At 42.7% G+C, this 25,449-nt stretch overlaps 1 protein-coding gene across 7 annotated transcripts in view; it reads right to left on the reverse strand.

Annotated features, from left to right (window-relative positions):
- The window catches only part of DYNC1I1 (dynein cytoplasmic 1 intermediate chain 1), a 188,727-nt gene that overhangs the window by 84,348 nt on the left and 78,930 nt on the right, over nt 1-25,449 (reverse strand). For all 7 annotated transcript variants that reach the window (XM_072033627.1, XM_027450829.3, XM_027450824.3 and 4 more), the window contains one exon: nt 4,305-4,394. In XM_072033627.1, the coding sequence (XP_071889728.1) occupies nt 4,305-4,394 (90 nt within the window). The remainder of the gene's footprint in view (nt 1-4,304; nt 4,395-25,449) is intronic.

Raw genomic sequence — 25,449 nt, forward strand, 5'->3', positions numbered from 1 at the left:
GCTCTCAGCAGCTTTTAGTCCCTGTCTCCCTGTGATCCTCCTGTTTTTCTTGTGCTTCTCGCTTTCATGTCAGGCTTGATATATGCCATGTCCTAGTTTGATACGTGCCATGTCCTGGTTGTGTTAGGTTTACAAGTCCCCGCATGGCACAATTTCTGAACGTATAAAGGGAGATTTCAAGGCACATTTAGGAATTTTCCGATGCTGGAAAAGCAGAGTCTGGAGCCTTGAATTCAGAGCTTTGCCAGACAGGGCTCCTACCACTGAACGAACTTCTCTAGGGTCCGTGTGTGCTGAAAACCATCCCCTGAGCACGTCTGAGCTGAGCTACCAGGACGGATGGGCCCTCCTGACCTAGCTGTGGCACTGACAGCAGCGAAACTGTGGCGTTGCAGTCTCTTAACAAACCCCAGCAAGATTTCAGGGGCAAAACCAGCCACCTGCCTTGTTTCACACAGTATCACACACAGTATCACAGAATTGAAGGGGTTGGAAGGGACCTCGAAAGATCAACAGGTCCAACCCCCCTGCCAAAGCAGGTTCCTTAGAGCAGGCTGCCCAGGTAGGCTTCCTTACTGATGCTTGCGAGATCGCAGCCATCTCCCCCACCTGCAGCATGGCCACACAAAGCCCATGCACACGTCCAGGGAGGGCACGGCGGGCCTTTGAAGCGGCGGATCCCAGCCTCCCCCATCACACACAAGTTTCTGTGGATATATCTACGGCTGCAGATAACTGCAGGCTGAGGCCCACTTTCAAGACCCAGCCCGTCCCGCTGTTCATGTGGTTTCTACTGACACAAAGAGGCGCCTAAGGTGGAGCTCCGGAGCTCTCTGGCGGTGGAAAGCCCCATCCCACCCGATGCCACGATTCGGGACCAGTCTCTTGTTTATGTGGTCAGGAGCTGCTGGGAACAGGCAGGACCGGGCCCGGTTCACCAGCAGGTATCCCACACTTGGCTCTTCCCAGCAGATTGGGAAGACCGTGAGCCTGAGACATGGGTGACAACAAGCAGCCACATGGAAGAAACACGGCGGGGGCCCAAGTTTTCAGCAGCTCGCCTGCCAGGCCTTCACCTCCTGCACCAAAAACAATGTGGGGCTTGCTGCTCTGCCCCCTGTGCCTGCAGGGTGGCGAAATGCTGCCCCATGGGGTCGTGCCAGGTGGGCTGCCCCATTGCAGGTGCCTCATGGTGACACTGGGACAAGGCCATGCCCTGCCAGTGGCCATGCGATCCCTTCCAGCCCAGCAGAGTAGCACCAGGGCACACAGGGGGAAGACGAGGAAATTAAGCGTGCAATAAACGTCTGTAGAATTAAATGGGACTACCTATAAACCACAGAGAGAGAAGAAAAAAAATCACATTTCCTCTTAAAATACCATTATAAAAATAGAGCACTCCTGTCCCGTTGGCTTGGGGAGAGGGAGAAGGAACGATCTTTGTTTTTCATCCTGACCTATTTCTGAGTTATTTTCATGAAAGAATTGTCTGCCTCTCTCTCCCAACACTTCTCTCTCACATGTTTTTTTTTTTTCTTTTTACACTCCTATAACTCAAAAAAGGCCATGCTGATTTTTTTTAATCTGTTAAAAATGTGCTCCCTGAGCTGAAACCAAATTTCAGCCCAGAGCAAATTTTTACGGCTGGGTTATAAATCCCTGAAAAACAGGATTCATAATGGAAGTGCTGACACAGCCTTAACTACTATATAGCAGTGTGAATGGCGCCACTATAATATCTATTAGAGATTCTTTAAAAAGTTTGCAAAATATTGTCTTGCCTTGCAGAGAAAAAGAAGCCAGAGTACTTAATGCCAACATAAACATGCTTTTAACCCATTATGTGCTAATTTGCAGAAAAGCTATTAATTCTGAGTAGGCGCACAGAGTGCAGGACCGACAGGAAATGTTCTTCTAAACTCCTGTTTGACTTGTAACATGGTTTTAATCACTTCCATGAAACACAAACGATGGCTTCAAACTCTGAATGTTGCTCAGAACATGAGAAGGGTGATTACAACAGAGAGGAAAACAGGATTTTATTGGTGAAAAGGCTGAAGCCAACAGGGAGAGAGCTACGCTAAACGTTAAAAATGGGACTCCGATCGCTGTCAATTTGGGGGGACAATTGCTTCATTTGATTCACAGCATTTAATACTAGTCATCAGCATGCCACTATTTAATCTCTGTCATGACATGTACTGCAGGTCACGTTCACTTTCTATCAGTGAATGAACATCCTTTCTTCTTCCTTGAACCCAGTCAAGTGTTAGCACCTCACAGAGCCGGATCTGCTCAAACAAGCTGTGCCTTGCTTTTGCATTCTGCAGTTCGTGTGTCCTGGACTAGTGCTAAACTAACCCCGTTCAGCTACCGTTCCTGTGGTCTGCCAGGCAAGGAAGGAAAGCACTTCCTCTAGACTGAAACACAATGAAGTAATAGAAGATGTTGGAGATGGTGCTTGGTCAGCAAAGTATGTAAAACATTCACTTGAAAGCCCATGAAGAAGGAAAACAAAGCAGTAACGTGTTTAGCTTTTTTCTTCTTTTCTTCCTACAGGAGTTTGTGCCTTCTCCCCAGCTATAAGCACTAGCGTTATTTTTATGTGGCAATAAATGGGGATGGGATCAACTGTTAGCTGAATACTACAAGAGCAACTGAGGACTGTGTTTAAGTGCAGAGATATCAGCATTTATGGCTTCCTGTTGTCATTAAGAAAAGAGGTACTGTGCTAGCCCAGTGACTGCTAGAACCTATGTATAGACTGCCCCCACTGTTTTGGGAGGAAAACAAAGTTTTGGAAAAAGTTTTTCTGTGCTGCCATGCCACTCGTTCATGTCTTCAGCTCTGCAATTGCAGACGCTCCTGTGATGCCTGTTCCTGCCACTGCTCCCTTCTGCCTGCAGCAGCGGTGACTGAGAGCAGTGGGTGCAGCAGGATGAAGGAGCGAGCTCCCCACTCTGTATTTCTGTGAGAACCAAATGAGCAATGAGCACTGCAGGGCTTATGCATGGGTGACTTCCATGACGCTTTTAAAAGGGAAGAAAGATCAATTTATAATCAAAACTAGTACTGTAACTCACTTCAGCGTGAGGACAGTGAAATGTGGTCAGTATACATCAGACTCCGATTTCTCTGTCACTGTTGTAAATCATGACTAACTCTCCTGGATGAGAAGGAAGTACCCACTGCTTATTCATAGACAATGAGTTCATGGCCTTCTCTGTAAACCTACTCTGTATATTTGCCATACTGAGACTGTCTTGTGAAAAATGTTACAGAATCATCCTGATGATGATAACCATATCAAGAAGTGACTTAGGCCCTACCTGAAGTAAGCAAGTAAGTTATCTTACAAGAGGGTAAGCAGCATAGTGAGCAATCCTGGCAATAACAAGCTAAGAAATGTTGGACAAGAAGCTCATCTCCTCTCATACTGAATTCGCTGATATTTCAGCCCTTTTCCCCTATTTCACTTCGGGGTAAGTGTTGACCGTGTAAAGTGCTGCTGCAGAATAGCCAATACTCCAGTAAATTCCCAAATGAGGAAGACCAAACTTCACATCCCTCTTCTAATTAAGAAAGAAGCAAATGAGAGACACCCAGAACATCCAGTGTGTCCAGTGCTGGCATGCACCCCTGTGACACAAACCTGTACCAGAAAGAAGCTGTAACCTGAATTTCTGTCCCTTGTAACAATGGAGAATGTCTCAGTCCAAAAATATAGAAGAGCTGGCTTCAATTTTGACCTGAAGTTCCCTGGGGGCAGCTCCCACAAAACAAAAACAAAACAAAACAAAAAAAACTTTGATTGTGATAGTGTACATTTTCCACTTTTTTTTTTTTTTTTTTTTTTTTTCCCTGGAAGATTCCTGGTCCCCACTAGGTGTAATTTTTCCTCTCTCGAGTGGACAGACAGTTACAGGCTCTAAGTGAGTACCTCTGAAGGTCAACCAAGTCTGTGGAGCTGCTGGAATGCCTGGCATTCACATTTTAAATCTTTCACTTAAGTAGGCTATTTAAACCAGAGGACATGTAAGCACCTGTCCTGGAATCCAAGAATCTCTGTTTTGGATCCCAAACTATGAGGACAAGTTGCTTCCTCTGAACAGCTGAGGTCTTGTGCTGGGTCAATGGGATACAATTTTTTGCTTTTATGCCATTTGTGTGGTTCTGAATCAACAGAACTTGTGACCGTTTCAATTTTGCAGTGTTCTCTCTAATGGACACTACTTATGAGAATAACTATTCGTAGGATCGAGCCCTTTATGTTGTAAGAGAATTCTTTTTGTTTGTTAAAGTACCTTCTTTCACTTCCTGCTTCTGGTCTTGATTTTCTGTCTCCAAGTCATCCTGTGCTTTTGGCTCCACCATCTCTTCATCGTCTTCATCCTCTAGAAAAAGGAAGACAAGGAATTGTGAGATTCTTTTCTTTAAGGTAAAAGGGAAACAATGTATGTCCTTTACAATTATAATCTGTTAGCAAACACAGCCAAAGCACAGTGCACAATAAATGAACATGCCTACTTCATACCCAAAGTGCCCCTCTCAGAAATATTCCCCAAGACTGCAAGATAATCTGCTAACACAAGGCACCTGCCCCTTGTGCCCCCTGTGGCAACTTCCCATCTCAGATGTCATCTGAATGTCTCCTTGACCTCAGAGATGACTTCTTGGATGGCATAAGAACAGATGCAAACACGTTTCAGCCTGGCAGCTATTCTGCAGCCGGGACACCTGTTATCCAGACACCTCATTTCCAATTCAATTCTCACCAGATTAATTTGTCTTTTGACCTACAGGAAGGGGTTAAATAGAAATCTGACCTCAGGTCAGCTGCCACTAGCAAGCAAACAGGCATGGTACAGTTCTGAAAAGTCATCAGTGGCAAGTGGGGGAACACAGCAACCAAAAGCAGCCTTTGGAGCCCAAGAGCCATTCTTGCATTAATATGAATTTAATGAACACTAAAATTTGACACATGTCAGTTACCACTGCCAGATGTTTTAATGACCTTTCCTGACCTATGCAAATGCCTCTCTCCCTTTGCTTTTCTCCCCACATTCATGTGTTGTCATTTTATTCAGAAGGGCAAACTATTCATTCCTTTCTTTATGTCTGTTTGAAGTTACAAAGGTTCTGATTGTCCAGACCAAAACATAATGCAGTAGAGCTGGAAAGACAAAGTGATATACCAAAATATCTCAGAATCTAGCTAAATCTCCTTACTTGTTCCCAGCTAGAGCAACGATTCATTCTCCAGAGCCCACAGCCTGCACTTGCCCCACTCACACTCATGAGATGGGAGAAAAATAGAGGTGATCCCAAAAGAGGGAGTTACTGTAATTAACAGTTAGGATAAATAAGCCTATGGGCTATGCAGGGATTATTTGGGAATGGTTGTGAAGCAGACATAGCATCACAGCACAGCAAACACATGGTGCCCTGGGTGGGTCTGCCACACGAGGGAATGATGTTCTCCTGGCCTGGGGCACTCAGCCATCAGCAAAACTGCTGTGGGTCCTCTGGGACTCCCTGAGCAATCCGCCTGTCACCATATGGTTCCTCGGGATGTGGCACTTCTCCAGGCACGCCGACTGCTCTAACACCACCCCATTAACAGTGGGCCTGGGAGCAGGGAGGGGGCAACGTGTCATGCTCCTCAAGCTGCTTGGCTACTGGCACCTTCTGCGAAGGCTGGCTCTGATCGGTCCCAGCTTCTTGGGGGGACGCTGGTGCTGACAGGTTGCATTCAGCCAACAGCAACACACAGCTGCATTTTGTTTTCAATAACCTAATAGGCACCATACTATTCCCACCGCTTTGCCTACCCCAGGACTCCTCCCAGAAGCCCACAGAGCGCTGGTTGCTAGCTGACATTTCAGCTGCAAAGCATGGCTTAGCCACAAAGCTAAGGAAGTGTCTCAGCACGGACAGTGTGCTCTTCCCTCTGGGGAAAACGACGAAATCTTGGCAGAAGATATGCCCTCACTCCCCTGCTGCTAGTGAGGAAAAGAGGGAAAGCTCAGAAAAAGGGGGGAAAGGTACAATATGCACTCACTTTGATGCCTCACTTGGCAATCACGATTCCCTAGGTACCCTGTATATTCACTGAAAGAGCTTTCAGACAGCAAGCCGGGGCATTTAAGCTTGGCAGAGTACACACATTGCTCTGTCCACTGGCTGAAAGGCAGGCAGCATCCGACAGAGTCAGCAGAGAGTGAGAGAAGCTGCCTGGTGTGCACACAGAGGAGGGGTAAAAAAGGTTCCCTCTGCCCTCAGCCTGTGGCACTAGCGGGGACGGGGATGCAGAAAGGAGACAGACACTCCCCAGGAGCAGATGAGAAGTGTGGGAAGAAAGAGGAGTGACGGGCAGGGTAGGCAGGGAACGCTCTGCTAACCTCAGATATGCATGCACCCGCAGATAGGATCGCAACGGTGTGCAGATATATGCACACAGACACGCTTCTGGTAGGTGCCTAATGAAGCCAACTCCCACAAGAGTTTTGTGAGTCTCGCCTTACGAGTTTTCATTCCCTCGAGCACCAGCTCTTGGAGCCAGCGGTTTATGTATGGATTTCAGCTTCCATTTTTAACCTGTTTCCAACCTGTCTGCTTGCGCAGGGAAGTTTCAAAAGGTGAATGGTTTAGGAAAACTTGCAGAAAGCAGACAGAAATAAATATTTAACTGAAAATACCATGATTTTTTAAGGCAGCATGCCATGGTTGTCAATGCCTGACTCGTAATTTGCTAAAGCACAGGGATGACATCTAAAACTTCAGATTTAGTATAAGGTTTCCAGACTGAAATGAAGCAAATTCATCACTGTTCCCTACAAGTCCTTGATCCCCCTGTTTTTGGGAGGCAGACTGATTGCCAGTTCCTGCCTCTAAAGCAGAGAAGCACTGAATGGCTGTGGCACAGCTGGAGCAGGGGACTGTACTGATACTTCAGCACCTATTAAGGTAGATCTTCTTTACTTCCCTTCTGGGAACAATCAAAACCAAGTTTCCCAAGAGTTTTCTAGATCTAATTGCAGCAGGAAAAATAACTAAAGGTTATTATAACACATGCCATGCTTTTTTTTTTTTTTTTTCTAAGAGCACATACACCAATATATTAGTTTTACCAGGAAGGCAGCGCAAGAGCTTGTAGCAGGTTTGATACAGTTCAGATGTCCTCATGTATTTACAGAGAAACGTATACACACACAAAGAAAAATTCAGCAAAAAGAATGATATGGTTGTGAGCCAAATGCTAAAATGTTAGCAAATGCCAGAATTTGGATTGCCTGGGCACGATTACCTCCCTCCCCTCCGCACGTGGAGGCATGATGACCTCACTTTGGAATTTCCTCCCTCTTGAGTGCTTGGCCTCATTTTCTGGGTGCTCAACAAGAGACACGTGGGGCCTGAAATGCAGAAGTACTGAGAGCTGAAGTCAACTGGGCCTGTGCTTTGAGTGGAGAGCGCTATGGAAATGCTGCACATTGAAAGCTCCCAGATCTCTCGCATGCAGCTTTGACTACTTGCTGTTGTTTGGACATTTTTGTCCTTTCTTTCCCTGTGCTTCAGTGCTTTTGCATGGTGAGAATAACACTGGAGGAAGGGTGCACCAGAGAAACAAAAGCATGGAAGGCGATCAATATTTTCTGTGCTCGGTATGATGCTTTGAAATGAGATCCGAGGTCAGAACACCGAGTGGAGGAAGATAAAAACCAGAAGGGTTAAAAAGCTGACTCCCTATTAACTGGCTGATACAAGAATCTGTTAAGGAAAAAAACCCCACATGATATCATGTAATTAAAACTGTATCATCATACATATTCTAAATGGCTACTTAAGGATGCCCAGGAAACCTGTATTCTGGAATAACCAATGTAGCTTGGCTTTGCAACATGAATGTTTATTTGCCATAGCTTTATTTTGGATACCATGCACTATTTCATGTTGATGCATACACACTTGTAGATGTTCATAGAACATACATTTGCCACTGTGCCTAAAGATGGTTATGCACATGCACATTTGACTGTGCATGCATTATAGAATAATGTGAAGTGCTTTGGCATTCATTTTCCTGTGATTTACTTAATTGCGAAAAAGATAACATTTACTGTACATTTACTGGAGAGTCTGTAAGTGCCTACATGGCCAGTTGTTTCCACATATGCCTGTTTGGATAGGATATGCCATTGCAGAAATTGTGCAGGGAGGTGAAGACAGCTCTGCAGTTACTGAATACAAATAGCCTTTCCCTGTTTAAGAGCATTTCCGACAATGGGAAGTTTAGAGAAATAACTTTTCAGCTGCTCGCATAGCAGCAGCAGGAGTCTCCTAGTCACATTTGGCAAACACAGACTCACACCAACACCAGGAGTGTTACACCCTGCTCAGACGATCTAAATCAGAACCCAAATGTCTATTAAAGGAACCACATGAAAAAAGAGCTAGTAATGAAGTGTATGGCCGCCGTGTAACACTTCTTTGTAGATCTCAAAGGACTTCGCAAGGAGGCCAGTTTTATTATCCCATTTACCACGCAGAAGCTGACGCATAGCCCCACTCACTGGAGATCACTCGGTAGACCAGCAGCTAGGTGAAGAGTGAGGGTTGACTTCAGAGTTTCAGCCTAGAGTCCTGCCCACTAAGGCCACCCTGCCTTTCACTGTAAATAAACCATTTCTCGATGGAAATGGTCATTAAATGCTTGTGTTAAACAAGATGTTTGTCTGCTGAAGCTGGTGGGGTCGTACGTGGGATTAATGCAGGCTGACAGAGCTGGACCAAACACCGTTTCTTCCTAACTCGGAGCCTGATGACTCTCTGGGCTCTAGGAGGTGGCCAATTAGTCCTAACAGTGCTTTGTTTAACATAATGAAATAAAAGCAGAACAATTGTTCTCAGCTCCTACTTAGCTTTGAACATTCCTGCTTCTGTTCCAGACCAGAAGGTGGTCTCACGTGTCTAAAAACTTGCCTGTTTTCTTCCAACTATAGAAACAGCTCCAATAAAAAAGTATGACCTCTCCCTCCAAACCTGTTTTCGTTTAATCTGCATGTAAACTACTTATTTTCAAATGTTGCCCAACTGCTAGCTCCAATGAGCCTGGCCTTTGCAAGGATGGATCACCATTTTGAAATCCCAGTACGTGGAGGGGGAAGCCCTGCAAACATGCAGCTAATCTGCTGGCACCTGCAGAGGAAAAGCCCAGATGTGCTGAACTGGACCAAATACTCACAAAGAGCACAAAGATGATTTTAGGAAGACAGACCCCGTATAAAAATACTGGGCACATTCAGGACAAACTAGAATACAATAACTACATCTGTGAGGACTTCACATGACATTGGCTTCAGGGATTAATTCTTGAGATGATTTGCTTTTTTGTTTTGCTTGGGTGAACATTTTATCTTTGTTGGTTGTCTGAGTTTTGGATTACCAGTTTTAGGCAGTTAGCACTGGTACTGCTCAAATAGCTTACTAAACAGCTTTTTTTTTTTTTTTTTTTCCTGAGGATTTATGTAATTATAGGCATCTGCTCTATTAATATATGTACCACCAGTTAAACACCGGGCAGCATGCTGTGCATTCTTCTTGGGTGGAGGATTTACACTTCCTCAGACCTGCACCTCTAAGACTAGCTAAGAAGTTGCAGCTTCTGTGCATTGTTTTGAGTATCGATGGCTATATTGAAGTAAACTGACAGCTCTGTTTTTAATTTTGGGTAGGTACAAACAATACCTTCATTAAAGGCACATCTTTAAAATAGCAACTCAGTTAGCATCACAATTATATATGTTATTGTCTAAGTAATGGATATATGAGAAGTCAGCAGGTTATTTTGTGGGGTTTTATATCAGCATTGACATTCGCTTAGTGCATGTGAACATTCAGCTATGCATAAGAAATTCAATAAAATCAAGTGTCTTCACAAGAAGCAGACTTAATTTTGCAACTGTGAAATACCAAAAACTGTTGCATCACTTTTATATTTACAGTTGTTCAGATTAATTTTGTTGTTTCTGATATGAAAGAATTACAAACTAAGCAAGGACAAATGCATCACGTTTACATTGACATAAGCCTGGATCAAACAATTCAAATATTGTTGGCACTATCCCGATAAAAAGTTAAAACACTATCTTTCCTTATTGAATACATTTTTTCCATCGCTAGCAAAATATGCAACAAGCAAGGAAACACATACTTTTTAAAATAGGACTGCTTGACATTTCACATTTTTGAAAATCTATGATTTGCAATCTGGCTGAATGGGCTATTTTTCATATAATGTAATTTTTTGAAACATGTCCAGTTTTTCACTTTCATCTTTTGACTGCCCTTTGAAGCAAGAAGAGAATTAATTCATCAGTGGATTTTGCTTGCAGAGTGGGATGTGAGACTGGACGTACACTGGGCACATGTTAGTCATACCAGATGGAAATATTCTCGCATGCAGGCTCTTCTTGGCAATAGGCAGCTGCCTCCTAAAATATATTTCAGCTAGCCAAGGCAGGGAAGATTACTGACTGCTGAATACTGAAAAAAACAGAGGTGAACAGATCTTAGCCTAAGCTCTGTGTAACAGGCAACAAATTTCAGATTAGAATTTCATGTGAGTCTGAGCTTGCAAGCAGATTTGCATGCAAAAATCATATGCATACAAGGTATCTCTGCCCCGTTCCCAGAAAGGAACTTAACTGCATAAAAGAATCATTAAAAAGCTCCATGTTATTCTTCTAAAGTTCCCCATCTCTGATATGACACATTCCCAACACATCATCTTGTCTTTGTTCATGGACACGACAGGGTTCATGGACAGAGAGTCATGCTTTCTAATAGCATGAATATCTGCCATATAAAAAGGGAACATTCGGAAAAGAAAGAGCAAAAGTGGATGAATGAATGTCTGGAACTCCTGTATGTTCATGGCACCTAAAGGACTTGAGCAGAAGCATGTGACATTCTTCCTTCACTTTCCATTTACACTGTTTTAAATTGAGCAGAAAAAATGGTCTGTCTGTATCTGTTTTGACTGCAATTCTGCAAGAGCAAGAATAAATCACAGTGCTACAAAAAACAGACTGGTTGGCATCTTCAAACTCCCTTGATTTTTTTTTGTCTTTTATCTTGAAGTGCCGTGTTACTTTTTTGTAACACAAAAAGAGAGGCTATACAAATTGATGAAATACAAGCTGTATGACTCATGCTAGTTTTAACAGACTTAAGTATATTGAATGAATCTTGTTGAAGAAAATACTGTATTAGAATTTAACCACAAAACAATATAGATAATGTTGGGCACTTGTATACCACTATAATCCAGAAGACTGCAGGACGCTTTTCCCTGGAATTAATGCTTTTAGCCTAACATCTTCCACAGGGAGCAGCCTAGTCATAACATACCAGTTTTAAAAGTGCAGGACTGAGAGACAAAACTGTTTTCTTGTTTCTTGCAAAGTGAAATACTAGTTACATATCAGTCTGCCACATCTCAAAAGAGTTTTCTGATCCCATCCCTTGTCCTGCAATGCAAATCTCTGCAAAGGTTTACCCATTATCCTATAAGGAGCAGGTGATACTGCTGGGCATTACAAGCAGATCCCTAGAGTCCTCCTCTCAGGCTTCAGCCATCCCTATACCAGCTCAATGAAGAAAATATGCATTTCACCCAGAAAACAAACACTATAGCTGGACTGACTGAGAGGAGTAATTTAGCTCAGAAAATTTATTTTGCCTACAGCATAGGCCATGTCTGTATGGTTGCCACTTAAAAATATGTCCTGAAATTTACAACACTTCCCTCTTAAAACACTTAAAGTACCCCATAAGCAATTTTTACTCAACATTTCTTTTTAAGGCTCTCCTTCACAATTACTGCATTCAATTACTCCTGGTTGGGGGATTCTCAGGTCTCCTGGTATATGATTTCTCATAATCATCTCCCGATCTAGGGTTTCACCACTCAGCTCCAGTTCCTATGCCTCTTCCTGACTTGTGTTTGCAGTCAGATTTCTTTTTGGTACATTATGAAGACAGATCTTATTTTTCCATTTTTTGACAAATGATAGACTATCACAGCCAAATGGCAAGAAAATGTCACAGAAAAATTTCTTTTACTGTAGCATTTCACAAAGCTCCATATTAAACTATTCAAATCTCTTCACATCTCTTCACAGCCCTGATTGCAAACCTTTGCACTGGTTCAAGTATTAAAATCAATGCTTCAGAACGTAATCGTTTCTTTACTAATTAAAATGGAAAGCTGCCTGTGATTCTTCAGGGAAGCATTTCTCTAACCCAAGAAACTGATTTTCCAGTTACTTGGCCTGCACACAGTTTTCAGTTGTGGTGAAAGTCTCAGAATTCAAAGTGTCCCTTGTTTTTAGTTTCTGGTCGGTCTAGACCAGACATGGATTTTTCTCTCCTCTTTTGGACTGTTGCAACATCACACTGGTTGAAAGCATTTTTCAGTCCCCAGAGAACTAAACTGCAGAGAGCCCCACTGGAGTCATCATCTCTTCCAGCCGATTCCCTTTTCTCCTCTTCCTCCCTCCCCAAAGCTCATGTTCAATTCTATTGTGCTTGAAAATATTCCAGTTGGAAGATGTAGCACTAAAAGAAAAGTACAGAAGTTTCCTTTTCTTGGCCATGATTGGCCCTTCAAATAAAAATGCCAACATGAAATAATGGTGGAACAGCAGAAGCCTTGCAGCAGCACTTACAGACCGCTAGCTCCAAAACCAAACAGCATACATTTAAAATACGCTGCTGGAGTACAACCCCAATAGTGCTATCCGTGAGGAAAAAAGCCATCGAGACACTTCATTTGTGTGGAAGAAAAGGGGTTTGCTAAATCATGCAGGTTTCCACAACCTCTGAAACCTGTTAGAGGTTGTTCCCCACAGCGCTGCTGGAAGAAGTCGCGCCTTGCCAGCGACGTGAAACGACTCCTGTCCTGGGAAAGGGCACCCAGACACGTGGCAGACTTTGTGGATTGGGCCTGCTCAAGTCATTTTCAAACCCTCAGATCATGTAATAGTGTTAAAGCACAAAAGCCTAAGTATGTTAATGAAAACCAGTCCCCACAACCTATGGCACTAGCAGCAATTGTAAAACAAAAGCCGCTTTCATATTACACACACGCAGATGATGTATCTGGCATTTGCACGGTGCCTGATTCGGAGGTCAGTCCCAGACCGTTGCCTCAGCTGGGCACTAGGTACTTAAAACATTAACTACACTGCAGACTGAGCGAGGCCTGTGGGATTTTTACTGCTGACACACAGGGGCTAGGACTTCACAGACTCATTTACCCCAAGTGCTAATGACATTATACTCCACAGGCCACCTCTCCTATTTTCCATCATGCATCATGTTTGAGCAAGATTATAAAATCTTGCCATTGTGGAATAAATTAATTCTCTGCTTCCATATTGTGTCTCAGTCAGTTTCTTGGCTACACTGATAGATGTTAGGTCAAATTCGCCAGCTGACTCTTGGCTTAACTTCTCCTCTAAGCATCAGCATGGGCTCTTTGACTGGGAGGCCTTTAAAAGCTCCTCTCTTCTCTATTTTTTGGACATGAGGTAACATTTTGGTCCAATACCCTGAAATTATCTGTATGGCCATATAGTTGTTTGTATGACCATGGTTTAACTTTTAACTCCGACTTTTCCACAAATCTCTCTCACTTTCTCTGTGCTATGGCTCTTTACAAAGATCAATGATTAAAATGTAGCATTTACCTCTGTAACTGAGACATCTGAGAGCGCAGATCTCTGCATTTATACACAAACCTCAACAGAGAGAAATGGAGACAAGAATGCTGATGTATTACAAGGATAATTGGAAAAAATAACTATATTCATAAACAATTACCACAGCAAATACATAAAACCTCTCTCTCTTTGCCTCCCTGACACACACATGTATACACTTTGCTCAGCACTTTAAAAATAACCATTAGTCATGTGGCAAATGCATTTTACATGAGCAAAGGTTCATTTCACCATTTGTCTTTAGAAAGCCAGGCAAAAAAAAATTTTTATTAAAAAATTAAAGTACAGAAGAATGGCTGGGTCAGGGTGCTACGAGTGTGTGCTTATTGCTTTTATAGGCACCAAGCAGACCCTGCTTAATTCAGTTTCCCACTGACGCCACTTCACCTTAGTCATCGGTGTTAGCCCTGATTTGCATCAGCCTATGTGAAAAAGGAATTCCCTCCGACAGTTTTGAACTTGCCGTGTTTTAATTTCACCCTTTCTGTGCTACCACAGTGGGAGTGCAGAGGTTACTCTTTCCTGATATCTCAGTTTCAGGGATACCAAGGCACGTTAGTGAGCAACACTTTTCGGCGGCAGGGAAACCAAGGTGCCCAAAGCCGCTCTTGAAACAGCTGCAGACGATGGAATAAAAGCCTGGTCTCCTGGTTCCTGGCCAGATACTTCAGCTGCTGCCTGCCCCGGGCAGCTTTGGAGGCTGCTCAGCCTCCTTCAGTCAGACGAGCTGTCAAACCCCTCAGCCGGCTCCCCCTCAGAGGCCTGGTGGGCGCCCTGCTCCTGGCCCTGCTGTCCCCTCAGCCCGCAGCCTCCCCCGTCTCCTCTCCACAACCCAGCAGGGTGGCTCCAGCTGCTCCTGCCCCTCTTTCTGCTGGGGGCCATGCTTCAAAGGCTCCAGCCCCCCCTCCCCAGAGGAAGGCCTCTTCCTTCCTCTTGGCCCCTCTCCAGCCTCCCCGGCATCGGGCTTCCCGAGGCAGGTATCAAAAATCCCCTACTTGAAATCAAGCGGTTGGCGCATGCAGAGAGCCATTCCCACCTGCAGATACCTGCTTGACACAGAAAAGCCCTCTGAGTTGGATTCTCAGGCGAACATTTGAACGTCTTTTGAGAACTTGGGTCTTGAGACCCTGATTTACAAAACATAAAATCCAGCCCCAATCCCAACAAGTCCCAGATTGCTAGGGCTAGAAAACCCACCGCAGCTCTGAGGACCAGGTATTTTCACAGCTTTTCTGTGTGGTGTTCAAGCTCATCAGAGCTGAATAGCTTTGAACGATGCAAACAGGCAGACTGCATTTGGCGCTTGGGATGCAGGGCATGATAAAACTGCACTGCAACCGGGCAGCAGCATTCACTTCTCTCTCTCCACTTTACAGTTCTGATTCACCAGGAAAATTGTTTCTGTGGCTACTTTCTATCTTTCACACTTTGGAAAATGGATGTTTGAAGTGCCATACAACAGGCTGCCCGTAAAGAAAAATCCTACCATTTCTCTCCAAACAGTGCAAAGACAGCTTGCAGGAGGTCTCAGGTACAGATGAGGGCATCACGTCAACAGAACCACATGAAAACAGAGATCAAATAATCTGGATTGTGCTACCTCATAGTCTTTCACTTAGGAAGGCATCCCTGTGTAGGCTTTTTTTTTACAGAAAGAAAGATCTCGCTGGATTCAGCTCCTACATCCCTTCAGCTGTAACACAACTCACAGCTGCAAAGTTTCCATGGATTAACCGGGGATGCCACAAGCCAGCCTGCAAAGAGGCTGTTTGTCATCCTGGTCTGAGGAAACACAGTGTGCTTACGTGCCAATGAATTCACGGCAAGCGAAGCATTTGGCACACTGTATTTCATCAGTTGACTATTCCGTCTAGAGCTGATCAAGAAATCCAGCAATGCTGGAGCCATATTCTGTCAAAAAGACATAGTTGCACAAAACCTTAGTCTCCTGCAAAACATTGCCACATTCTTCACGGAAGGGGATAGATTAAAAAAGAAAGCTGAAGAGAGAGTCCTACCAACATCAAAATGGCTTGTTTTAACCTTTTCTGAATGAAATTTTGGGGACTTTCCATTAAAAAGCACTTCTCATTTTTTGGTTCTTCTGGTCTGTTATGAAATAGGAGATGAAGAAAATCAAAATGAAAAGATATATTTTTTGTTAAAACATACATGCATTACTGACCAGAGTGGAAAATAAGGAAAAAAATTATTTAAGGTGGTCTTTCAAGATATTGGAGTTCTCTTCCAAACTGAAACAAAGTTATATTTTGAAATTTCAAATTTCACCACACTGCATGAAGAAGGGATTCCCAGCTCTAAGTCTGTCACTGCCTAAGTGATGCAATTTTATCTGAGTGAGGATTTTTAAATCTGGTATTAAAGCAATACAGAAGCGGCACAGTGTACACATTACTGTGATCAACAATGGCAAGGTTTCTTCTCCTGTGATCTGAGATTCCCTCTCCTGTGACTTTAGGTTAATCATTTCCTTTAGATGGGATGGACTTGCAGTACTAAATGCCTGAAGGCAAAATTTACATCCTTGTTCTGAGAAGATGCGAACAGACACAGTTGACAAGTCTACCTGGAGCACACTTGAAAGCCCAGCACATCAGTGCCAAAACAAGGAGGAAACGTGCAAATGGTTATTTATCACATTTGAGGACTGGTCCTGCTTTTTTTTTTTTTTTTTTTTTTTGCATGCAGAGCTCCAAATGAACAGGACAAATGACAAATGCATTATGAAGACAGCAAAGTACAACTAAGCACAGATCTGTACTGATGGCCCTTGAATGGTGAAATGAGAACTGTCCGAGCAAGTCTGATGAGCCTCCCTGAAACTATTGTCTTAGTTGCTGTACTGCTACACAGTCGGATAAAAAAGGAAAAATCACCACAAGTGCGGTGTTTGCTTTGGGGGTGGGCATTGGGGTTAGTGCTAAATTCAGCAGCCACAGCAGAATAAATAGAAACTGTGAGCTTTCCACCACATTAATGGAACTTCATTCAAAAGGTGGAGTGTAATGTTCTTCCGAGATGGATAATTCACATAAGCTGTGCGATTCAAACATTCATGTCTCCACACCAGCTCCACACCACCTCGGGATTTATGTTTTATTTCAGTTTTCATCGGACTGCTCATGAATGACCGACGACAAAAGAGCATGTGTGCATTTTTCTTTTTCACAGGTTCCCGTTAATGAGGACTCTGTTGCATTAAGACAGTCAAGACTGTCTCTGGCAAAACGTGTTGAACCAAGGTGTTTGTGCCTGCATAAAATTAAGCCACAAGTAAAGCACTTATTTCTGACAGCAGATTTATAATAGGAAAATCCCAGCAGGAATGAAGAGTTAGAAACCCCTGTTGTAGCCTTTTTCATAAACTTCACCTTGATTTAGTATCTCAAACAAGTAGCAGGAAAGGCTAACAGCAGAGGTAATCCTATCATCTTTTCTCTGACAGCACCATTCCATCTTTTTGACTTCCTCATGCTGCTAACATGAATTCAAATCATCTGTGTTTAAAGTTAAACGCAGTGATTGACAGATCTTTGTAGTCTCAGTCCATACTGAAGATTATTCTAGATACCTATCAGTTATTACTACAAGCCCTGTCTGATATTCAATACCTACAGGGAAAATTGTTTTTAACGGTGTAATGTCTGATCTATTTTGAAAGCTATTTTAAAATAAGAAACTAACTATAACCAGGTGGCTAAAATCCAGACAGGTTTTTTATGGGTTGATTTTTGGAGGGAGAAGGTGGAAGATAACAGCAGAACTCTGTTATACTGCAGTAACAACCATGATTCAGAGCAAAATACAGACAAAAATGAAGCATTTTGTTTTGATTCCATGACATCAATTTCTGTGAAAACACCTATTCCAGTAACACAGGGTAGGGGAAAGTTTACAGGTTTGCTCCTGGCTCTTAATACAAACTCATGACAGCATGCACTGCTGTGAAGTTACCGCTGGCTTTCGTGATCACAAGTCTCATCAAAGCTCAGCCGCTGTGCTAGAAAATGGGGATGCTGCAGGAGACCTCAGGGTGCACTATATCTTCTGTGGACACAAACATAAATGTAGTAGTGAATCAGTGGTCAGACCATCCTTTGTGCCCAAGGGCCAGTAGTACAGAAAGGCAGAAGAATGTCCTCTTTAATTAACAGCCCCTAAGCTCAGCTCTGCTGACCCCACAGCTGTGATGGATGCAGCTCTATAATATAAATTGAGCTGTATTGCTCTTGATTACGGTGTTACAGGGTCAGCTGGCCTTAGTCACAGGCATATCAGCCAGTTGGGTAGGAAAGCACCCCAGTGGTGCTGCACTCATGGGGAGTGAAGGGGAAGCACTGTCCTCTCCCATGGGCAGGCTAGCAATGGTGGAAGCAGAGCTGGAGGAACGGAAAGGTGATGGCTGGGCAATGCCAGATGGTGCACGCCTTTGGTTCCCTGAGATGATCACTCTGCTCCATGTCAGGCTCATCTCTGAGCCTGTCCCATCCTTCCCCACCACTCGGTCTTGCATCTGCTATTGAAAGATTTTGCATCAGTTCTGGCTTGTGGCCTCGTGCTCTCTCAGAGCTTCATTTCCCGTACTGCACAGCAATTTAATAGCAGGGAAAGAAGCACAAGAGAAGCTTAGCACAAACAGAGGGCAGGGCACTGCCCTCAATCTTCACCACTTTTCAGAGCTCCTACTCACAAGTCTGAGATCACATCCAGATCTTCATGAAACTTGATTAACTTGGTGCTCACAGTTAACTGAACCTGGAACTGTGAGAGACAAGGGCTTAAAAGTCCTGCTCAGTTCAAGAGAGTTTTCCCTGGTTTTGTGATCAGGATCTGAAAAGCAAGCATGGTTAGTCTGTTTTGGCTGTAAATCATGGTAAGAAAAAAAATAAACAAAACTGGGGAATGGAGCTTGTGTGTCTTGGGCTAGAAGGGATGGTTCGGGCTTCTGAATTCCTAGTGGCTTTTTCAAGATTTCATTTATCCCTGGCTGTCAGTCTGTGTACTTAGCAATGAAAAATAAGTACAAAAGGGATGGAAATACAGACTTCTTAAAGCCAAACTTGGCGCCCTAAAATCAATGGCAGCAAATGCATCGGTAAATGCGTCGGTCATTTGGCTAAATCCGAAAGTCATGATGATGGGCAAATTCCATCAGCAGAATGACAGCTAAAAATAATTTCATATAGAAATGTGCACAGAATTTTATTTTTCATGCACCGGACAAATAAAATCTGATAGTGTTTTGCATTCTCAATATCACCATGCTACGTTACATGGGAGCCTTACAGAAGATGATGATTCAAATAAAAAGATCCTCCTGTTTGTCAAGTTGTCATTTTTCCATCTGCAAATAATGAAACCTAAACTATTCTGAAAGGGAGAGAGATGGGAGGGAATGTGTTCCACGGATCTGTGGAGAACCACATAGAAACATATACAGAAAAAGAAGCTGCAGCACGGAGCACTTCCTGACCTCCTCTTGGCTACAAGTCTGAAAGAAGTCTCCAAGGCAAGAGGCATGAAAGAGCTTAAACAAGAAACCCTTCAGAAGTACAGCTCTTTGCTGCATGAATACCACAACACAGGGAAAATCTGCTGTGTAGGAGTACAGTCCTCCCACTTGAAAAGAGCTGGTAATGCCATCATGTCACGGAAAGATTTTCTTCATGGCTTTTGTGCATTGAAGGCATTAGCAAAGTGGGAAAAGTGCGAGCTGACAATTGTGCGAAAAGAAGGGTTTCTTAATTACATTGTAAAAGACGTCTCATTTAAAGATGCAGCAGAATTAGTGTTAAAAATACATGTCATCCCGTACAAGCGGATGCAAAATCAGTGCAGGTTAATCTAGCAGACTTTTTCACTAGCTTCTGGGTAGTGCACTCAGGAGCTGTTTACAAATAATAAGGAAAGCAGCTTCATCAGAGGTACATAAATGGTCCTGCTGCCCCAGCCTCCCACTGCAGTGCTTGCTGAGCAGTACCCACAGGTCCCACTACTACACTCGGTCTGGACTCCTGGTACAGGTCAGTCCAAGGCTCAGCACTTGGTCTAATGCTTTCTCTATCCTTTCTGTTTGCCATTTCTCCCTTTACAAGTCCCCAGTCTAGGATGTGTTATCCTTTCCTACATAGCCAAGTCTGGATGCATGCTCGTGTTCTCTGCACCATGTGGCTTCAGCCAGTTCCATGCACAGGCTCAAACTGTGGACCCTCATTACAACACAAAGACAAATCCCAAGTGTCAGTGAAGAGAACTGAAACCTGGGCTCTGTAGTTTGATCTCATGCCTTACACAAAACACTGTGTGACTGAATCAAGATCTTAACCATCAGGAATACAAATAAGATCTCCCAGGTTTTGAATGAGCGTCACTGCTTGAAGGCTATGCCAGGATGATGCCACTGCTGTTAATGCCAAACTTTCCGGGTATGCTGAACAGGAACATGCTCTTTCATATTATTTCTTTCTGTTACATGTTGGTGAGCAGCAGCCTTCATCTCTATACTTGTCACTTTTCTCATCCCAGTTGGTATGTAAGTCACCCTGCTGAGCCTGGCTGCCACTCTAAGGACCAAATAACACTCAACACAAACTGGTGACAGAGACCACTTGTAGAGTACAGAATCCTTACATGAAATAAATACCAGAGATACACTTGCCCCCCTGTCCTCCTCACGGAATTCAGAATTAAAGGCCAGACTTTTTTTCTTTCCCTGCCCTTGGAAAGCTTTAAATAGCATTATTCTCCTTCTGTCCACTGATCATACAAACAGCATTTTCTTCCACTAGCACGCTTTGTATTTCAGGAAACATTTTTTTCTTTCTTTTCCTTCTTTTGCCCTGGAAGTCCACTGTAACATGTACAGGTTCTGGCTCTCCTGATGCGTTTGTACAACATCTCGTGCACGTGCAAGCATGCACACGCACATTCGAACACACGGTGCTAACCTGCACTGGTGCAGCTCAGCATTTCACCTTGCTCTGGGCTATGCTTTAATAGAACAGGCATCGGGGCCTTGAAGTGCAGCAGTAATGAGCTGTTCCAAACATGCTTTGTGTTTTGTTTCCAGAGGAGGTGTGGAGGGGGGGGGGGCACAAGGGATACTTAATCATAAAAACGCTGAATATTTCAGCCCGTTCTCCATTCTACCACCCCCGTTTAAATCAGCAGTGCAGTTGGAATGAAATACAACTCGGCTTTCAAACATTTTTGTATTTAATTTAATTTACTTCTAGATTGATAGCTAAACTCAAAACAGATTTTACCCCTTTTCCCCTGGATGGGGAAATAGAGATGACCAAGTTCCCTTTGAACTAAGTTTACAATGTTTCTGTTTTTTTCCTATTAACTAAAAACAAACAAACAAAAGAAGGCAATTATTAAAGAGGTCCGTAGCCTATTTCTAGTACAGGATTGCAATGAAGTGGAGTGAAGAGCTCCAAGCCTGAAGGACAGGTGTTTCTACTACCTGACACATGGGTTGGTTGTCTCACAAAAAGGACAAGGTCTTGAAGAATTAGTCTCTAATTCTTAGAGGCAAGCTTTCTGTCCAACAATTAAGGTGCATCCATGCTTTGGGTGATTTTGGTGGTAGGAACTGTGATTTTTCGAGTAGGTGTCTTCAAGTACCAGCCACATCTGTGAGGAGAAGTAGCCATGGGTGTAAATCACAGGAGGTCAGACTGAGAGGTGAAACTACCCAGCCATTATGTGCACTGTACCAGCAGATTTCAGGGAGGAATTATTCCAAAATAATAGTCAGTTACCTATTTTGAGAAAGACACAAATGAAAGGGAATGAAAATTGATAACAAAATCACAACTTCCACTGGTGTCAATGATAAAGCTCACCAGGGAGGTATTTCCAACACTTTATAAAGGGAATATTGAGATTTTTTTTGGATCAGTCCTTCAGTGGAACGGAAGAGTTACAAGGCTGTGGACACGGGGCATGCAGTTCACTTGAGGAAAAGCACTACATCAGTCCAGCCCAGACCAAGAAGCATTGGCAGGCTGGTGTGTGTGAACTCACACTGCCAGCAGCTCAGTGCATAAGCAGAGATGCTTGATGTCCGCAGATGTCAATCTTGTGTCTTTCATAAACATTCATTTCAATGTTGTTTTTATTATTTTTTTTTTTTAATTTTTATTTTTTTAAGTCTGGTTTTGGTGAATATCCCAAAGTTCAGATGTTTCTCCCAAGTTTAGGGGAATTCATTCAAACGTCTTTTTTTTTTTTCTTTTTTTTTCTTTTTTTTTTTTTCTGGAAATTTCACAAGAAAATACTTTCACTCTCAAATCTCTGCATTATTCAGGTTTCTTCTAGGTCAGAAAAAGTATTTTGCAGCTTGCCCACATTTTTGTTTCATTAGAGGAAAATGATGAGGAGGTGACCTCCAGAGATCCCTTCCAACCTCAACCATCCTGTGATTCTGTGAAAACTGACTAAAAATGAAATTAAACAGGTCTTCAGAAATATGAGTCATTTGAATTTTGGACAGAAGATGAATCAGTGGGCTTTTTTATTTGAACATTCCTATTACCAGCACTTACTAATAAAATGCTAAATGTGTTTCTGAACAAACAATTAACTTCATAGTGTTTCTGTCTCTTTCTTTTTTGATAGTCCGGTGTCCTCTAACTAGAGTGGCAGTTACTTGTATCTAGTAGAGGAAGAGAGGAAAAGTGCTGCTCTTTTAATTCTGCACATTCTTCCATGGTCTACAATAATGAAACACATCTAGAACCTCCTCACCTCCTCCTACATTTCATTTCCATTCAGAAGCTTTTTTTTTTTTTTTTTTTTTTTTTAAAAAACACCATGAGCAAGGCTCTGCTTCACACCTCTCTCATAATTTCAGCGAGTGCAAGTTCAGGCACAAAGCCAGCCTTGCTTCTGAAGGACTCAATCCTGCAACGTCTGTTCACTCTCAGCTCTCCTCTGATGTTTAGAAGGGTCCAGCCTCTCTTCAGAGGTGCTTTACAACTCAGAAGTAAAGGTGAACTGTTTTCTGTTCAGAAAACTTTGCTCTGGCCTTGCTAGCAGACCCAGACTTTCCATGTGCAGAGGAATGCAAGAAACAGACAGGGAGAAAAAGATCTGCGAGGAAAATCATTTAGAAATCAAAGGGTCATAATATACCACTTAAAGTATTTTGTGTATTAAATTACTGAATAATAATGAAAGATGAGAGATTAATGGCAACCTGGTCCAAAGCCCTCTATTTATACCCAGGCCAAATAAAATGGTAGGCAGGTGCACTGTGTCTCTTGCTCAATAGAGGACTTCTGTATGCCCCTCACTTTTCAATCCCATTACAGTTATTATACATGCTTTTGTAAAAAGACAAAAATATTTCCCAGAGTTAATGACAAATATATTTTATCTTTAGCATTTACCTCCGTCAAGTATACTTTGTTGGCAGTGCTATCAAACAACGCAGGGCAAAAAAATCTCAATCCATTCTAAGCAGAGTTCCATCTGAAATGACTTTCATCTTTGTTTAGAGGAAATCCAGACAGACTACTAAAACATTATTTTTCTTCCAGGCACATAACAATCATTTGATATTTTTTTTACTCTTCTAAGAATTTCAGGAATTTTGATTTTGTTTTCTGGTTTGCCACTGCAGCACCATCTGAAAACTGTCGGTACAAAAATCTTAAAAAGAACAGCAAATCACTTCTACAGAAACTAAAACATTTATTTCCTGTCTCCAAATCATTTTGTAAAGCTTACCCATAAAAAGGGCTATGTTAATATATCCTATAGCTCCTGTTCCAATAGCTCTTCCTCTCTTACACAACGTTTTGTTGCACATTTGTACTTTGTTATGCTACTCGTCCTGCAACAAATAACAAAGCCTGAATAAACCAATTTGCTGGTAACAGGAATGCTCACTTACAGAGTCTCTTAAAACCAGAAAAAAAAAAAAAAAAAAAAAAAAAAAAAAGAAAGAAAAGATGCTCTGTTAGAAATTCATGGCATCAGATATTTTATTTCCTCTAAGTGAAGGTTCCTTGTGATTAAGAACCACACCAAAGAATATCAGTGAAGATCAGAAGACAATGGGCTTTCTAAGGTAAATTTTCAACAACAGAGCGTTTATTGCAGTGTTCAAGTCATAAGGAGGAGTAATGACCGAGGAAAGGAATTATACAACGAAATGGTCTCAGGGAGCTTTCCTTTCTTGGATTAATCTCTGTCTGTTGACAAGAAGGAATTGCGAACTGACAGCTGCTCACCAGAGTGTACAAAGCAAGAAGGTGACCTTCATCTAACAGGTAAATACCAAAATGCACATGTTAACTGCGAACTATATAGTGAAGCATTAAGAGACCAGGATAGGCACTAAGTGTAACAGAGGGTTAACTAAAAATGGGCTTGTCAAAGGATTTTGCTAAAATGAAGCTTTATCAGGACACCTGTGATTTCAAACTCTGTGTGCAACTGAGTGTAGCTTGTAATATCACTTGGAAGTGACATACAGGAAACACAGCAGACATGACTGCAAAGGGAAGCACTATAGAGAGGAACACAGTTTAAACCACTAAAAAGAGTGGGAGGAAAGGAAAGAATGGGAGCTCAGCTCAGCAGCCCTTTTTTTAGGCCAAACCCTAGAAAACCAACCAAGAAAGGCTGAATGCTCAGCACTTTGGGTAACCAGGCTATTTGTTTAAGAGCCTATACAGATTTATGACCAAAGTTCCAGCTCTTTGTAACTCCTTAAGCACAAAAGCAGAGGGTTAATATTTCAGAAATGCTCGGTTTTCAATTAGATTAAAATTAGGCGTGAATCTATGTTGTAAAGAAGACATTCAGAAGACCTCAATACCAAACAACTCCCACTGCGGCCACCTTGGGGCTTGTGGAGAATCAATTAGAAAGTCGGCTTATCTTACACCTTAATAAGGCGTAAACATATAACAGACATGACCCTAGCACTCTATCTGTAATTACGGTGTAATAATTAACTACTGTTCCTACTGCTTTAGATGCACTGGGTAAGACCTGCCCCATCTTGGCAGCCTTAGCTCTGCCCCTTCACCTCCAGAGCATCTCACCAGTACCCGGAGCTTTTATAAATTCTAATTTCGGTTCAAAACTGCCACCACAATGCAAGGGTAGGAAGAGCTACAGAAGATGTTATGTGTCAGGGACACACCAAATGGGTAGCTATTCCCCAAAGCTGGGACAAATCCGGAGTGTCCTTCCTGTGTGAACCTGTGGTCATCAGCACATCGCCAAACCTGGGCCAGGTTCAAAGCGTGGGGCACAATCCCATAGCACGTCTGAGAGGAGAGCGTATCGGCGTTCTCCTAAAGACCTAAAGGGTTTCTAAAAGAGTATGTTGCTGAAAGAAATCTTGAGGAGAGGGTGGAGAAAGGAACCGAGAGAGGAAAAAAAAAAAAGACGAGGGGAATTGACTAAAACCAACCTAAGGAATATTTTTCTTATTCCAGCATGAAATGTTGACAGAATTAAATGTGGGATTAAAAAAAACAACCTTCTAACGCACAGTTTCATGTTACCTCCGCAAGAGTTTTGATTCCACTTATGAGACTTCCCGAATGAAAATGCTGGCTATGTGCCTGCCTCAAAAATACATTTTTTCCTCAGAAGAGTGGATTTGCCAGTTGTCAAT

This window comes from Anas platyrhynchos, chromosome 2, assembly GCF_047663525.1.
Source record: "Anas platyrhynchos isolate ZD024472 breed Pekin duck chromosome 2, IASCAAS_PekinDuck_T2T, whole genome shotgun sequence".
NCBI classification, from domain to species: Eukaryota; Metazoa; Chordata; class Aves; order Anseriformes; family Anatidae; genus Anas; species Anas platyrhynchos.